Here is a 16005-nt window from a genome sequence, read left to right as displayed (position 1 = left end):
GCAGTCCGCGGACCGGGCAAGCTCCAAGTTCACTCCCGCCGCCCGGAGCTGCGGGAGGTGCCTCAAGGAGGCGCCGGGAAAACAGAGGCGGCCATCGGCTCTGGGAACCCGGTGCTTCGGGAGTGGGTGCGGGGTGAGGCGAGCGGATCTGCGCCTCCAGAGAGGCCAAAAGGCGTTCCAATGGCAAATCAGAGTCCCAGGCATGTTCGAACAGAGGCATCAACGCATTCAGCGAGGAGTGACCAGGCTGCACTCCCAGGGCGCTCTCTGGGAAGTGCCCAGAGAAGACCTGGAGCTCAGGCTCCTTTCCCTTTGACTCCTTCCTCAGGTGCGCACGGGTCTCCCCTCTGCTGCCCAGTCCCTAGAGCACGGAGCGCTCGGCCCCTCGCCCGACCCTGCCTCCCGGGGCTGGTGCTCCGAAATCTGGGGTCGAGAATGGCGAAGGAGGGGACAGAGTGGGACTGGATTTTTGCTACTTCCCAAAGCGAGGGAGGAAGGCAGGCTCAGTTTAAATCTCAGTCTCGTCGAGACTCTGCCCCTTGAACCGTCCTATACGGGGATATGGGGGGTGGGGGTCGGGGCCTCGAGCTAGGGCGTTCACCTGTGAGCGTTCTGAGGCGCAGCAAGCTGAATGCGCCGCTCGAACTCGGCGGGGTGCCCTGCGTGGGCGCCCACAGTACAGCGGGGAGGCGGACCCCAGTTCTGTGCCCTGCTCGATGTTACGGCCAGGCCACTAATGCTCAAGATTTCCTCCTCAGCAGCATTTGCAGGGGGGCGGGGGAGGAAGGACTGGAGGGCTCCGACGACTCGGATTAACCGAAGAGGAAATGAGGTCCTCTAGGTCTCGCAATCCATGCTGCCTAGCCGCCAGGGGTCTCACGGAGCCCCCCACACCCACACCCCGTCTCAGGGCTCCCCTGTGAATCACATTCACAATCCTGCACCGACATGCACAATTCCCTCTCAGACCCCATAGTCTCAACGCACAGCGTCCCGCGGCGACAAGCCAGGTCACCAACAAGCCACAGCGACCCCTCAATCCCCATTCCCCCCAAACATGCCCTCCACACACGTCCGCGCGCTGGCGATTCCGCCGTCTAGGGCCCCAGATGCCAGGCCCTGAAGGGTTAAGGAGGGCTTGGGGAACCGGAGCGGCGGGACGCGGGGCGCCTGGGCTAATTGGCGACCCCGGGAACAATGAGGGCCGGGAGGCGGGTGGCTTAATTGGGCCAGGGAGCGGCCTGGCCTTTGTCTGGGACAAGGCTCTGCTGCCGGCCACGCGGTTCCCGCAGCCGAACTCAGGCTCGCAGCTGGGACCCAGCGGAGCGCTGCGAGGGAGACTGCGGGAGGGAACGTGCGCGGCGGGAGGCGGGGCAAAGGGGCGACGACTCTCCAAGACGCACTCGGGGCCCGGGGCCTCTCGAGGCCCTGGAGTATCACTCCAGCGCACCCGGGGTGCTTCAGCAGGGACGGCCTACCCGTCCTTTGCAGCCGCCCTCCGCGGCTTCCCCGCTCTGCCCACGGCCCCTCCCGCGGCTCCAGGTCGGTGCTGCCCCCTGGTGTCAGCATCCCGCTCCGCAGGCTGCCGTAAACCCGCCGCCTCTTCCCAACTCTCCTTCCTAGACGTGCTGACAGTGAGAAGCGGAAAGAAATGCCCCTGTTCTTCGAATTTTAGAGGCATTTTTAGCCCAAAGCAACCTCGAATAAGCACACTGTCCACGAGAGATTCTATTCGAACTGAGAAAGGGGCCTCTCTGCCCACCCCGTTCCTGGACTGCCGCTTCACTGTCCTGCCCTCCCAACGATCAGAGGCAGGGAAGCCGGAGCCCACCCTCCCGGGGCTGGGACAGAGTCTTTTGCGCCCTCTCACTCGTACGCTGGCCGAGCCCCTCGCCGAATTCAGCGCGGCCTGGGGCCAGCTCCCTCCCTGGAAGAGGCGAACCTGGTTCTCTGTCCTTGCAAATGAGTCAGCCCACGAATGTTTCTGGGCCTTTGGAGGTCCGGATACCGTCAATTCCACCTCCACTTTTACCCTTCCTCCATCTCACCATCACTGGTATTCCTGGTGAATTGGAGGCCAGCACCTCCCGCCCCTCAAAGTACCCAAGGTGGGCAGCATACTCGGCCAGGGCGTCATGGATCCTCAAGAAATAGAGGAGAGAACGGGGAAGGAGGTGGGGGGCTCACTGACAGACAGACCCAGGAGTAGGTTGAAGGAGAGCCCGCTCATCTCCCACCCTTTCCCACTGCTAGGATTTGGGGCTGGAGACACCTGTTGGCTGGATGCAGAGGAGAGAGATGCCGCCCTTGAGAGCTCACCGGATGGGGGCAGGAGGCAGCCGTCCTTACAGGAGTGGGTCTCGGGGAAAGACAGGCCTGATGGAGACTTGACAGTGGGACTCCCAGAGAGACCCTCCAACCGAGCCCATTATTATACAGGGGGAAAGTGAGGCAGGAAAGGAAACAGCCTATTGACCCACACGCCCCAAAGCCCCAAGAGAGATTTAGATGAGCTACACGGGAGAATTTTCAGGCTAGACTTTGCCACTCTAGTCAACAGCCCTGACACAGAATGTTTGTTTTTGAGGTTCAGGAGGCAGAGTGGTGAAAAAGGATTCTAGGATTCGTAGTATTTGGGGGACCACGACCAAAGCCCTCCTCGGAAGGGAGAGAGGGAGCAGGGAGCATCTTACCAGCCCCACCTACCCAGAGGCACTAAACGTGGTTCGTTTCCACCATGGTGCCCCAGACAGGGAGCCTGGAGTCCAGGCGCGGAGTGGCTGGAGCGTCCGACTGAGGCTAGTGGCCAGCAGAGGGAGCCCGGCCGCCAGCCTGGGACGCGACCCGCGCTGGGAGCGCGGGGTACTCGAGGTGGCTCGGCGCCTCCTGGCCCAGCCCGCGGTCCGCGCCGGCGCCGCCCGGCCTCGCAGCTCCGCCCGTGGCCCCAGCGGTGCTGCGACCCCTGGGGTGCAGCTGCCGCCGCGCGGGGGACGCCCGATCTTTTGTCCCCGCCTCCAGTCCTCCTTCCGCGCTTGCTGCGCCCCAGCCCCGCGCAGCCCACAGAGCGCACAGCGCGGTTCACTTCGCATTGTAGCGTTTTATTGTTTTCTCGCGTTTTTGTCGTTTCGTCTCGCTCCGAAGCGAAAAGTGAAAACCTGAGGTGGAGCCCGCGAGCCGGGCGAGCAAAGCCCGGGCGGAGGGGCCGAGGGGCTGGCAGGGTGGTAGCTCCTCTGGGGGTCGGGGCCTTCTCCCGCAGTCAAGGACGCCCCCGCCTCCCAGCCCTGTACAATATAGATGCTCATGTAAAATGAAAAAAAAAATTAAATGCTATGAGTTAATCTCTAAATATTATGTACACAGCAATGTACACCTTTGAATAAATTAATACCAATTTGCATATTCTGTGAACCTTAAAGCTTATTTACACAAATTACCATTTATTTCATAAATATCTTTTTTTCCCTGGGGACTCAAGACAAAAGTGCCACTCCCTCCGCTGACCCAGGGGTGGGAGAGGCGCCTGTCTCCTGTGGGAAGACTAAAAGAACAGGTCCCTCCCTGCTCAAGGCTGCACTGACCAGTCTTCACTGACCCCAGCATCCCTCACCCCAGATCCTCAAGCGGTCCATGCCCGAGGCTAGCGGCTCTGGGGCTCCCTCCGAAGCTCTCACCACTGACCCCTACACCTTTGGGTTCCCGAAGAGACCGCTGGGCCCGGGATGAGGCCTCCCCACAGCGGCGGAGCACCTGGAGAGGCCCCCGGCCCATGCCACCTTGACACTGGAGCAGATCTGGACCGAGTCCAGTGGCTCCAAGGCGACTGTGTTCCCCGCAGCCGGATTCCTTGTGAGGCCCAGGGAAGTGTCCCAGGCCCCGGCTGGCTGGTTGGGGCTCTATTCCGGCTGCTCCAGCCCGCTTTTGCTCCTTTATTTAAATAAATACCCATTCTGTGCTGTACACGTCCCAAGCAGCAGGGGCAGACAGCCCGGGAGGCCTGCGTGGCAGCAGAGGAGCTGGGCAGCTCCCTCATTTGGGCGACTCCCTGCCGGGGGAGAGGGCTCGCTGGCTCTCCAGCCCACTCACCAGTCTCTGGATGCTCTGCAGTTCACTGGCCGCCTCTTTGGCTGAGCCGCTGGGGGACAGGGCGCCGCGGGACGGTGCCCCCACTTTGCGGAGAGCCAGCTCGGGCAGCGGGCTAGGCTCCCGGCTGTTGCCTCCCACAGCCTTGGAGCCCTCCGCCGCCAGCCCAGTGGTGAGGAGGCTAGTGCTAGGCGGGATGGTGACCGGGATTTGGTAGGGGCTGAAGCGCAGGCGGGGCCGGGCACTGCCCAGAAAGGGGCTCCGGGATAGGGAGCCAGCGGCGGCAGCGGCGGCAGCCGCAGCACTGGTAGCTGGCAAAGCGGAGGCCGCTGCCGCAGCAGCTGCCATGTAGGTGTAGGGGTAGGGGAAGAGGCCTCCGAAAGTGGGCATTGGGATTCCCTGGAAGAAACAGAACGAAACAAGGATTAGGCATCCTGTCTAAGGCGTTCCTGAGGGGAGGCTGGGTGCTGGGGGTGGTGCTACAGCTGGGAATCCTTGCCCTACTGTTTTAGGAATATAAGACCAGAGCTGATGTAACCATAACCCGCAGCAGCAGAGGTAGGCATGAGCCAGTCTATGGCCAGACCCAGTTAGAAGGTTATGATACACAGGCCTGGTGCCATCCAGCTCTGTGCCAGGTCTTACAGTAGGAGTGAGGGAAGGACATTCCAGGTGGCTGAACTAGCATGGGCAAAGACCTAGAGGGAGGAAAGCGGGCAGGCATGGGGCCAGGTGGCGAGCAGGCAGGGTTGGCTGTCTTGGGAGGTTCTGGTTACTTAAAAGAGTGTCTCTCCCCTGCCCTTCTATCTGCAGGTGCTCGGAGGGGCTGAGGAAGCACAGGCTGGGGGAGGAGCTTTAAAAATTCTCCCTCTACCTGTCCACCTGCTCAGAGGTCTCCTGCCTGGGCCAGGAGAAGGGCACAGATGCCAATCAGTTTATAAACTGGTCTGACTATTCTACAAAGAACTCCTGGCGGCACCTCAGTGGCAGCTGAGGAAGGAATGCAAAATCTCTGCCTGTGGAGAGCACAGTAGCCAGGAAACCCTGGATAAACACTGCCTGAGTCCATGAAGCCCGACTTTTGGATTATCTGACCTTTGAGATAATGGCTCACTCCCCAGAGTATGTGGGTATGGGGAGGAGGGCAGGGAACTGACAGTGCTGGGCTTCCAGGCCTCAGGCCTGGCTCAGGCAGGGAGAAGGAAAGAAGTAGCTTAGTCAGGAATGAGAAAATATCCTTCCTGAGAAGGTCAAGCCCTACTGGGCATTCAGACCTGGCATCTCACGTCAGGAGGAAGGAGGGAGGCTTCAGATCTCACAGAATTTGGCTCTATCTGATGGCCAGGGCAGGCTACGACGGCTTGAGAACTTAACCACCAGTAGTATACCAAGTGATGCCTCCTGAGTACTGGGTACTCTCACCCTGGCCTTGCACCTGTTGACCAGGCTGTGTCTAGAAGCCCTGACTTCCCCATGGCCTCAGTGATGCCCCTGCTTATTATCAGAATTTGTTGGGGAGGAGGCATTCACATACACACAGAACCAAGGGGGCAGATTAAGCTTCTAGGCCCTGAACTCTATTTTCCAGAGGCTTCCTTGCCAGCTCAGAGCCCCAGACATGTGATGTTAGTGCCTTGAACACTCACTCCACACACCCCCCACACTGAGCTCTGTTTAAAACTCATTTCAGAACCTCCTCCCCCACTTTGAAAATATTTGCTTCTAAACGAAAGGAGCCTTCTCAGACCTGAACTCCGGTTTTCCTTCCCTTAAGATAAGATCTCAAGGGTTCAATTTGCCAGAAACCTCAGAGGGAAGAAAATGAATGAAGAGAATCCAAATTTTTCCACAGGGAATATTCCACCCAAGCAACCAAAGAGGCCGCTCTGCCCATCGGATCTCCTTAGTTTGCTGCTGGCCGCAGTTTCATAAACTCTCCCCTGAGAGCTCAGAATTTCAGCCTGGGCCTGGGGGACTGAGCCCCTCTTCCCTGAGATGTTTGGCTGGGGAAGTTGGGAGACCTAAGGTGGGGGAAGGAACAGTCTGTCCTTTGGCAGGCCAGAGGACTTCCTGGGGGGCCTAAAAGGGGCCAGAGGCATCTGGGAGGTGGGTCATTTTGGTGGTCAATTGTCTAGAAAATATTGCAAATCTTCCTGCTCCCTTTGTCCAGCCACCTTAGCCTTTCAGGGACTGACAGTGAGCCAAGGGTCTTTGTTCCCAGGAAAAATGTCTTAAGGCCAGGAAAGCAGACTTCACAAAAGCCAGGAGCAGCCCCAGTGTGTCAGAGCGGAAGAGTCTGATGGGTGCCTCACTCTGTGCTGGGGTTACAGGGAAGGAAACAGGCCCCAAAAGGCTCAGGGACTTGCCCAAGGTCACACAGGAGTCAGAAGCAGCACTCTGGCCAGACCTGGCCTTTACAGGCTTAGTCTCCCCGAACCTAGGTGTCATGGAGTGTCCATCCGGTCTCCCCAGGACGGAGTCCTCCAGGCTAGAAGCTCTGAGTACCTATGGCACCCTCAAGTGCATGCCCGCCTCAGCCGCCCACCTCACTCCTCCTCCCTCCATCGTGCTGCCCCCAGATCACAGGCCTTACCTGAGATGCCAGCATGTGCTGGGAGAGGTGGAACGGGAAGGGCGCGGCGGTGCTTGCCGCGCTGGCCGCGGGGCCCAGCCCGCCTGCGTCCAGCCCGGTGGGGGTCCCGGGCCCACCGCCTCCGCCATTGCCGCCGCCGCCCGCCACCGAGGCCAGCAGGTGACCCATGCCCATGGCGGAGAAGGCTCCGGGGCCCATGGCGAACTGTCCCGGGTGCAGAAAGAGCGGCTGGCCGGCCCCCAGCGGCCCAAAGAACTGCTGCCCGTGCAGGTGGCCAGAGAAAGCCAGGCCTGGCAGGTGTCCGGCGCTCAGGGGGGACGCACTGTCTGTCTGCACCACCAGCGGCGCCAGGCCGGGCTCCTTGCCCTCGCTCGCCTCCTTGCGCCCCTCGTCCTTCCGCCGGCCTTCGCCGCGCTCCTTCTCTAGGCTCCGCAGGCCGAACGGGCCATCCCCGCCGCTGTCGGCCGGCTCCTTGCCCCTCTCCGGGCTGCGCCGCTCCCGCGCGCGCTCAACTTCGGGGAGGCGCGGGGAGCCGCCGCCGTCCAGGGCCGGGCTGCGGCCTAGCGCCGGCCCCGCGCGCTCCTCGCCCAGCCTCTCGGGCTCCGGGTCGCTGTCGGCGGCGCACGACTTCTCCTCGGCTGCGGGGAGAGAGGACGCGCGGAGTCGCAGGAGCCCAGGAAGGGCCAGACGCGAAGCCTCTCCCGGGGTCTGGGCTACGTGAGGGAGACTTGGGAAGGCCCGCTCGCAGGGAGGCCAAGCCGGAGGAGCTTCTAGGGCCTCGTCGGGCTAGGGGCAGCTGCGGGTCACCTAATCCAAGACCCCTTTTTTACTGTGGGAGAAACTGAGCCCTGTAAAGAAACTACTGCCACAGAGTCACACAGAGCCAGGGACCTCGTTCGGAGTCCAGCCAGATCTTCTGGGAACCAAGGACCGTCCCCACAGGGGGTCCTGGGTTGGAAGGCCCATCGCAGACACACTGCTGTCGCTTCCCCCAGGCCTTCCGATTAGTTGGACGCTGAGCAAAGGGCCAACCAGGCGCCCTGAGGCGACCCTCCCCTCCCCCTTCCCCTTGATCAGAACGCCCGAACCTCACCTCTGGTCCGGTGCACGCGCAGTGGACTAGGCGCTGCCCCTGGGGAGGGTGGCGGTTCCCGCGCTGGGGGAGGGTCGCAAGATGAGGCATCCGACTCGGCACCGTCGCGCTCGGGCTTGCAGTGCTCCTCGTACAAGCGCAGAGACGGCAGCGTCAGCTGCTTCCTGGGGACGATCCGAGGGAGCAGGTCAGAGGGGACCGTGCACATCCCCACGCCCTGTTCCCCGCGGCACCCGCCTCAGGGCGGTCCCGCGCACCCCTCACCTTTTCTCTCGCCGGCCGTTCCCGGTGTCCCGGAAGCCCTTGGCAAAAGGGTTGTTGTCAATCTTCAGTTGCGTGATCTGCGGGGACCGAGGGGGCGGCGCCAGGTCAGGATACGGCTCTCCCAGCCTGGCCTGGGGCACCCCGATGTTGGCGGCTACCGGCCCAGAGGAGAGTCCGGGCTGTGTCCACTTGGTACCCGCCGCCTGGGATGGGACGCTCGGAGCCGGAAGGATGAGGTGAGGCCGGCAGGCGGGCCTCTCGGAAAGCGACAGGGTCTCTCCTCCTCTAAAAACTTTATTCGAGGCATAATCCCTCAACTTGCACACACAGGCCCAAAGCTGTGCGCACAGAATCGAAATCTGCCCAAGCACGAACACAGGTCCATGCGGTCACTCAGGTTAAACAAACCCGGCACCTGAGCAGGCGCGCAGAGAGACAGCACAGCGCACGCACGTCCCCAGACACACGCAAAGACAAATCACACTCACGGGCCCGCGCACACACGAGTACACACAGATAAAACAAGTGCTCACGGAAACCAAACGAATTCACACGCCTCCACACGTATGCCAGGCGCCCCAAATGGTTCACAAGTACCCGCGCAGACACATCGGTTCACAAAGACAGAAAGAACCCCCACCAGCACACTCGGACACTCTCCTTCACCAGAGAGTGGTACACATAGGTACCGGCCTAGTGGGGTGGTGCTCTGTCCCTCCAGAGAGGGTGTAGAAAGGCAGCAAGCAGAAAAAGCCCTTCCGCTTGAAAGAGAAGTCTCTAAGCACCTCCAAGGGGTCCCGGGCCTGGACAGACCCAGAGGGGGGTGCTTTGGGGGGCTGTGTCACCTGTCCCGCCCCCTGGCTCCCCCGGAAGAGTGAAAACTGGGCCCCGGGTTCCTAGCGTCGGGAGAGCCTGAGCAGAATGCCTCGGGAGCCCTCTCTTCATTTAAATTCCCATCCCTGAGCCAAGAAATAAACGAATAAAATGTAAAAATGTCAGCGCGGACCCGGAGTCTCTGCTAATTGCTAAGTAAACATCCCTAGCCCAACGAGCGCCCAGCTGTCCGCGCGCCCGCCCGGGGGAGCCTGTGCGTACGTGTCGCGGGCTTGGGAGGGAGCCTGGGGGATTTCGGTGGGTGCTGTGGTTACAGATGCAAGACTCGGTGCTGGAGAGTGGACTGTGAGGGCGCGGGGCGGGGGCGGGGGCTGCGGGAAGGCGTGAGTGCGGGGTTGGAGCCTGCACTTGCGGGAGGGCATCGGTGCAGAGGCTGGGCCCACCGCCCGCCCCGCGCACCTTGTCGTTCTGGTAGGCAGTGACCGCGATGAAGTCGGTCTCGGGGAACACGTAGGTGCGGAAGGTGCTGTAGGGCAGCTTCAGGATGTCGTTGGCTCGCACGATGTGGAAACGCGGTTGGTACTTGTGCATGGAGTTCAGGATGGTCTGCGGGGAGGGCGGGGGTCAGCTGGCAGCCCCCAGGCTTTGGCCGGAGCATTTCTACTCTCTGGGGACCCGGCCTCTTTCCATCTCTCTCGTGGTTTTGCCTTCTCCACCCCCAACCCTCCGCTCTTTTCTCCTATCTTCTCTTCTCTTTTACTCGCATGTATTTCTCTTTCTCCTATATTTTCCTCTCAGTTTTCTTTATCACAGTTTCTCTCTCCATTAAAAAAAAATTACCCCAGTTGAAAACACAAATAAAATAAAAACCCCTGCGACTCCACTCAATCTCTCTTCCTGGGGTCACTGCTAAGCCCCTAGTAACCTCATGGAGAGATGATTGGAACCTAAGGAATGCTCACTGACTGCTCTTCCTCCGAATAGGCAGTCCTTTTTGCCCCATCAACTCCCCCCTCCGATTCTCTGGGGCCCCGGCTCAGGCAGAAAGAGAGAGCGCTCCCAAACTCCCTCCTCCTGGCAGGGCATCTGCCTGCTGGAGGAGGGAAGGGAGCCTCAGAGAGGGTGTGGAGGGGGCTGGTTTAACTTTCAAGTCTCCTAGTTTGGGGAGAGGGATGGGGACACCGGTCTTGGGGAAGGGTGAGGACAAGCTGAAGTCGTGGGCAGGTCTTCCAAGCTCAGCGCCTAAAGCCCAGGGGCTGCAGATGGAGTCCCGGCAACACCTGCCTCCTGCTGGACTCTAGGAAGGGGTTTCGAAGGCCTTCCAAGCCGAGGATATGAACAGCCTGGAGCTCACCAGCCCACCCCACATTCCCCCGGCTGGCAGAGCAGAGCTCTTTGGGCTCAAACCCAGCCGGCAGAGGCCACAGGGCAGTAACCCGGCCAGGGGCACTCTGGGGGTTCAGCCAGCTATCCTGTCGCCTTGGCTGCCCCCCCAAACCCCCCTCCCCGCAGTCCCAGGTGCGCAGTCTCCCACCCCCATCCCCACACCTGCCCTGCACTCACGAAGCCGTGCTTGTCGGAAATGTTGTTGGTCAGCTTCAGCTTGTGGAAGGCCACAGGCTTGGCCATCCACTGCTCTCCCGTGGCCGGGCTGTCTGGGTGGATGTACATGCGTTTGGGCATCTCTGGATCGGCCTTGCCTGCCACCATCCAGCGAGAGTTGTGGAATTTATACCGGCAATCATCAGCGGCCACAATGTCCATCAGCAGAATGTATTTGGCCTTCTTGTCCAGGCCGCTGACTCGAACCTTGAAGGGAGGAAACATCCGCCTGCGAGGAAGGGAAAGGGGGAGACGCCATGGGACCCGGCTCTGTATCGGAGGGCAGTCTGCACGGACACCACCACTGCCTGGAGCTTCCCCGTCTGTGTTTCCCTGTTGTCGCTGTTCTGCCCCCTTATTACTGCCTGGGAGACCCCACCTGTGGTTGTTACTCCTGGGAGATACCGTTTCTGCCTGTCAGACCCTCTCTTATTATAAGGCTTCCTAGTGGTCCCATGCTCAGATCTGGTGACCCTCTTTCTCCCTCATCTGAGATGAAAGCCTATGTCCAGGAAAGAAATCCAGGCCCTCTAGAAATATACCCGCTTCTCTTGAATCTCCCCGAAAATAGTTTCGGGAGTATACCCACTTAAGACTGAAGCTCCCAGAAATAAATTCGGAGGATGTTTGTTTGGGGAACTGGGTTACAGCGCCGAACAGAACCCTGACCCTGAAGTTCGGGGGAAGAGGGTGAGCCTGAGGCCTGGATTCTCGGTGGCTGAGTGGAAGGATGGAGGGTTTGGGGACTGTGGTTTCCTTCTGGCTTTAAGGCCTGGGGCGGAGTGTGCGTCCGGAGCTCCTTGCTCCTCAGCCAGGACCAGGATCCCGGCCCGGTCAGGCTGCGCCTAGGCCGGCTCGGGGCTCGCTGCCGGGAACAGAGCGGCCAGCGGGAACCCAGCAGGCCAGCCTGGGCCTAGCGGGGTGCGAGTCCCATTCTGGGCTGCAGGGTCGGAGGAGAGTCCAGGAGACGCTGCATGTCCCTGGGGCTCCGAGTCAGACCAAGAGGCAGCAGAGCGAGGCCGCGGGGCTTTGGAGTTGCAGCCAAGACCTCCGAGACCCGCCAGGGCCGAGCCGCGGGGCCTCTTCGCTTTGGGACGTAGAACGGTTGGGACTATTCTTTAAGAGCATATTTTCTTTTTAGTTCATTCGGGCGATTTTGATATTTTAGTTTTTAAAAAATCGCTCGGTGCCAAATGAGAAAATCAACTTGGTTGTCTGTGGGAGCTAAACGTGGCGCGGGGGCTGGAGCCGGGAGCAGCGAGCGGCGGGCTCGGCGCTGGTCAGTGCTGTCGGGTCCCCGAGCCCGCCCGCCCGCGCGCCCGCCGGCCAGCCGACCGCCCTACCTCCCGGACTTGGTGATGACCATCTCGGTGCCCAGCTTGTGGAACTGGTCCCACAGCTCCTTGGCCTCCAGCGTCACCTTGGGGTCGTCCTCCACCTCGTCCTCGGGCTCCAGGCTCTTAAGTGAGCGCAGATGCGCGGCGGGCGGGTGCGGGCCGAGTGCCGAGACGTGCAGCCCCGCCTCGGCCGCCGCCGCCGCCGCGGCTGCCGCGGCCGCCGCCCCCGCCAGGCCTGGGTCGGGCAGCGGCTTGGCCAGCGCGCCCGGCGGCAGTGCGAGCGCCGGGAAGAAGGAGGGCTGCGCCGCCGCCAGGAAGGCAGACATGGGGAAGTCGGCCGGCCGTGGCGCGTGGAACGGGTGGTAAGCCATGGCGCTGGCCGCCAGCGCCGGCTCTCTCATTGGGACATCCGGCCCAGGCGCCCGGGGGCCGGGGCCGGGGGCGCGCGGCTCGGACCCCCGGCCCGGGCGGCGGCGCGAGCGGAGGAAGGGCGACCCGGGTGGCAAGCGCGGCGGCGGTTCCTCCCTGCTCCCCGTCCGGCGCACGGCTCTGGGCGCGCGGCTCTGGGCGCGGGGGCGGCGGGGGCTCTGCGCTGGGCTGGGCTGGGCTGGCCCGCTCCGGCGCCGGGGACCACGCGCGACTGGTTAGATCTTGTCGTGATCTCTGGAAAACTGTGACTATCTCACATGTCCTGCCCTGCTCGGATCCCCTGCGCTAACGAGCCAGGCCCCCCTTGATTGCTGATTTTACGCTTTTTGGACCAATTGTGGGTCTCCGGGGGCGGGGTTTTGACAGCTCAGGCCAAGCTCCGGCCGGGAGGGGGGGCCGGGGAGAAGGTGTCGGAAGCCTCAGCAGTAAGAAAACATGTCAACAGAATAAAATATTAACCAATGACGGGCCAGCGGGCCCCGAGACCCCTCCCCCTGCCCCGGCCCCCACCTCGCTGCCCGCGCCCGCGGCTGCCTGCGCCCGGACGCGAAAGCGCGGCGGGCCGACCCGACCCACCGAAAGGGCCTGAGGCGGGGGCGCCCGGGTTCCAGGGCCCTGGGGAAGGACCCCCAGCCGCACGCTGGCCCCAAGTGCAAAGCATTGACACGGCCCCGAGAGGAGAGGGGGCGCCCTCCTTCTCCCGCGCCTGGCCGCCCGGCCGCTCTGGCCCGCGCCCCAGCTTGGCCTCCGACCCCGCTCCCGGCCGCGGCGCCGCCCGGGGCCCCTGCTCTCCGGAGGGAGGCTTCGGGCGCTGGAAAGAGAGGCCGGTGGGCGGGCGAGTCGGGAGGCGCGGGCGGCCGAGGTCCCGGAGCGGAAACCAGGTGGCGGGAGCCGGTGAGTGGAGTCGTGACAGAGCCCTGTGGGGCCGGCGTGGGCGGGAGCGGGACGCGGCCTTGCACTCGGGAAACGCGGGGACCCCCTAGCCCGCGCCTCCCCTCACAGGAAGACTCAGGAGGAACCTGGAGTTCCGGGCAAGCTCTGGACTCAGCCCAGTGTCTGTCTGCGGCCCCGACCCAGTCCCGAGCCCTCCGACGGTCTGGAGAGCGGGTCCTTGGACTGGGGAGGTGAGCGCCCCTTCCGCCGGGCGCAGGGTGGCACGGCGCGGGCTGATGCCGGCCCTCGCATTCTTGACCCGCAACCCAACGAATTTTCGCCGCATCCGGTACCGGAGACACAAGTCTCCCTCATCCTAAACACCGGCATCCTCTCTCCACTCTCCGCCACTTTCTTAGAGTTTCTTTCCGGCTCTCGGCAGCGCACGTCCACCAGGGTCAGTAGTGGGGAGGGACGAGTGTGGGGGTCGGAGTGTCTGTGCGCACCTGTAGTTGAACCCCTCCCCGCTCTCCACAATCAATCTTCGTTCTCGGGCAGCCCCAATATTCATCCCCCGCCCCCGCGGTGTGTATGTGTGTGCGTATTTGTGTGCTTCGCGCCCAGTGTGGTGGTGCCCTCTGTGCGCAGCGGGAGCTGCGACTTAAGGCGTGCACCCAGAAAGAGAAGCAGCCACACACCTGCCTTGAATCCGGCTCGGGCGCTGACACTCGGACTGATTTCTGGCGGTCGCGTTCCGAAGGACAAGACGGACCACGCACTAGACATGGGTGACTCTCCTGCCCGCACAACCAATACAAGTGCGGGTGAGTTCGGCCGGTGCGGGCCCTGTGCCCGCGTGGTGGGCGCTTGCAGTCCACATCCGACAGTGACCCAGGCAACCCTGCCCATCCGCTGCGCGCACCCAGGCCCAGGGCACCTTGTCGCACACTTGGACCTGGCATGTGAAGCCTGATGGCCCCGGGTAGTGCGAGTTCGGGACCAGCCCGAGCGGTTTGGCCTCGGAGACATTTTTTCTACTTTTCCGAGGGGCCCAGGCGCTCTCGCATCTCCCCTTCCCAGCGCGCAAATGGGCGCCGCCCCCGCAGGGTTTTACTTCCCGACCTCGCTCTCGGCTGGGTGGCTCCTCTCTTAGTGCCTCCTCTCTGTCCAGAACGAATCTTCGACTCCGCGCTGCGCAGTGTACGCAGCCGGGGCAGGATCCGTTGCAGCTTTGCACAGGCAAAGTCCTGCCGGCTCCATCTTAGGCGGAATGTGGCCCCTTCAGGGAAGGACGTGTGTGGACAGGTTTGCTCAGTCTGTGAGGTGACCAGATAATAGCCAGAGCAGTGTTCCTTAGCCGGGAATCCGGGTATGGACCTGGGAATCCGTGAATACATTTGCAAAGTCGTGTGTACACATACTTTCGTACTAGCAAAAGTGTGTACACATAAATGTGTACCATTTGGACATTTTCCTGGGAAACGTCCGTAGCTGGTCAGGGGTCCAAGGCCCGGAGAGTTTGAAACACACTGGCCTGGGTTGTTTGCCCAAGAACCCCCGTGGCAACGGTGCAGCGGCTGCATCTGGGAATCACTATGCCACCTGGCCACAGCCACTGGGCTACGGACCTGCCCTCCGGTGGCCACAGGCTCTTTCCGGGCCGGGCCCTCACCGTCTGCCCTGCCCCGCTATCCCGCAACCAACCCAAGGTCCTGCTACAGCCGCCCTCAGTATTTTGAATCTATCCCCCAGCCAAACTCTCCAGCGAGGAAAATCCTTGGTTCACGGAAAACCGGCGCATGAGAGGCCCAGGCTGCCCCGGAGCGGCGCCGTCCGGCGCCCAGCTCCTGCTCAGCCCCTCCCCCCACCTGGGTCTACCCCTCTTCCCCTTCCCGGGAACAGGCGCCCCTGGGGGGTCCCTGGGGCAGAGAGTGCGTGTCTCTTTAAGAGGCCCCGGGGGGCGCCTCGCGAGCCGCCCGGGGCTGGAGGGGGAGGGCACGGGCGGGGGCGGCTGGCGCCAGGCGGCCGAGGCTCCACAACAAAGCTCCGGCCCCTGTCACTTCGCATCGGCCGGGCCCCGCAGACGGGCGGGGGACGCGCGCTCAGCCGCCCCTCCCTCTCCCTGGCGGTCCTGGGCCCGGGCGTCTGGCGGGCGCGGGCCTCCCGGCCTCCGGCCCTTTGCGCGCGCTCAGTGCGCTCCGCGCTTCCCGCAACAAGGAAATCGGGCGGAGGTGCCTGGGCCGGGTGGGGCCGCGGTCCTGAGTCTGGGGGGCTGCTGGTCCGTCCCTGGCCCCGTAACCTTTCGCGGGGTCAAGAGCCACTGCTAGGGCCTTCCCCGGGTTGGTCCCCGCAGGTGTCTGTGGTCGGTGTGACTGGGTGTGGATCTGCGTGCGCCCGCGAGGATGGCTTGAGGATGTTTCGTCGTGAGGAAGAGGGGACGTCCGTCTGGGAAACCGGGCGCTGTCGTGAGACTGGTACTAAGTGCACGGTCGTATTTGAGCGTGCCGGGCTAAGCTCGGGTGACGTGTGTGGCCCAACACGTGTGACCAGCAGTGGAGGTGCCACTGGGTGCGTCCGTCCCCGTCTTGGCGTGTTGTGTGTGTATGCAGGAGCAGGAGGAGGGGGCAGACAGACAGAGTTGCTTCCCATCTCCGGCTTCCCTGCCGGACCCGCGCCTCCCGGAGCCTTGGCGCCAGCCAGCCCCGTTTAGCTGCCGGGCCGGCTCCCCCGCGGTCCCGGGTCTGGCTGGGGTGGGGGCCGCAGCCTCGATGACCCCGGCCCGCAGCGGCCCGGCCTGTCCCGTCCACTTACACAAATTGCGGCTGACAGGCACGCAGTCTCTCTGGAGTCGCCGCCCGCCCGTCGCCTCCCTCCCGACCCAATTACCCCGCGCAGGGTCG

At 62.8% G+C, this 16005-nt stretch overlaps 2 protein-coding genes across 2 annotated transcripts; one reads left to right on the top strand and one right to left on the bottom strand.

The window, feature by feature from the left end:
- Positions 1-3077: 3077 nt before the first annotated feature.
- On the bottom strand, positions 3078-12447 carry TBX2 (T-box transcription factor 2). The gene is made up of 7 exons (XM_014856978.3): positions 11810-12447; positions 10428-10695; positions 9324-9470; positions 8031-8107; positions 7767-7930; positions 6674-7311; positions 3078-4479 (listed from the first exon to the last, which is right to left on the bottom strand). Exons 1-7 carry the CDS (start codon positions 12202-12204, stop codon positions 4027-4029), a joined length of 2142 nt encoding a protein of 713 aa, XP_014712464.2. The 5' UTR covers positions 12205-12447; the 3' UTR covers positions 3078-4026.
- A 246-nt stretch (positions 12448-12693) lies between these two features.
- On the top strand, positions 12694-14221 carry LOC139040001 (uncharacterized). The gene is made up of 3 exons (XM_070482188.1): positions 12694-12836; positions 12911-13126; positions 13235-14221. Exons 1-3 carry the CDS (start codon positions 12694-12696, stop codon positions 14076-14078), a joined length of 1203 nt encoding a protein of 400 aa, XP_070338289.1. The 3' UTR covers positions 14079-14221.
- The last annotated feature ends 1784 nt before the right edge of the window (positions 14222-16005 follow it).

Source organism: Equus asinus, chromosome 13 (assembly GCF_041296235.1).
Source record: "Equus asinus isolate D_3611 breed Donkey chromosome 13, EquAss-T2T_v2, whole genome shotgun sequence".
Lineage (NCBI taxonomy): Eukaryota > Metazoa > Chordata > Mammalia > Perissodactyla > Equidae > Equus > Equus asinus.
This window is presented reverse-complemented; position numbering and strand designations above follow the sequence as displayed.

Bases quoted from the DNA above. Each gene is read 5' to 3' on its own strand.
- TBX2 (XM_014856978.3), bottom strand. From the start codon at position 12,204: ATGAGAGAGCCGGCGCTGGCGGCCAGCGCCATGGCTTACCACCCGTTC. The intron at 8,108-9,323 runs GTGCGCGGGGCG...CGGTCCCCGCAG, and splicing joins CTGCCTACCAGAACGACAAG to ATCACGCAACTGAAGATTGA. The intron at 7,931-8,030 runs GTGAGGGGTGCG...GATCGTCCCCAG, and splicing joins AACGGCCGGCGAGAGAAAAG to GAAGCAGCTGACGCTGCCGT.
- LOC139040001 (XM_070482188.1), top strand. From the start codon at position 12,694: ATGACGGGCCAGCGGGCCCCGAGACCCCTCCCCCTGCCCCGGCCCCCA. The intron at 12,837-12,910 runs GTTCCAGGGCCC...CGGCCCCGAGAG, and splicing joins CCTGAGGCGGGGGCGCCCGG to GAGAGGGGGCGCCCTCCTTC. The intron at 13,127-13,234 runs GTGAGTGGAGTC...CTCCCCTCACAG, and splicing joins AAACCAGGTGGCGGGAGCCG to GAAGACTCAGGAGGAACCTG.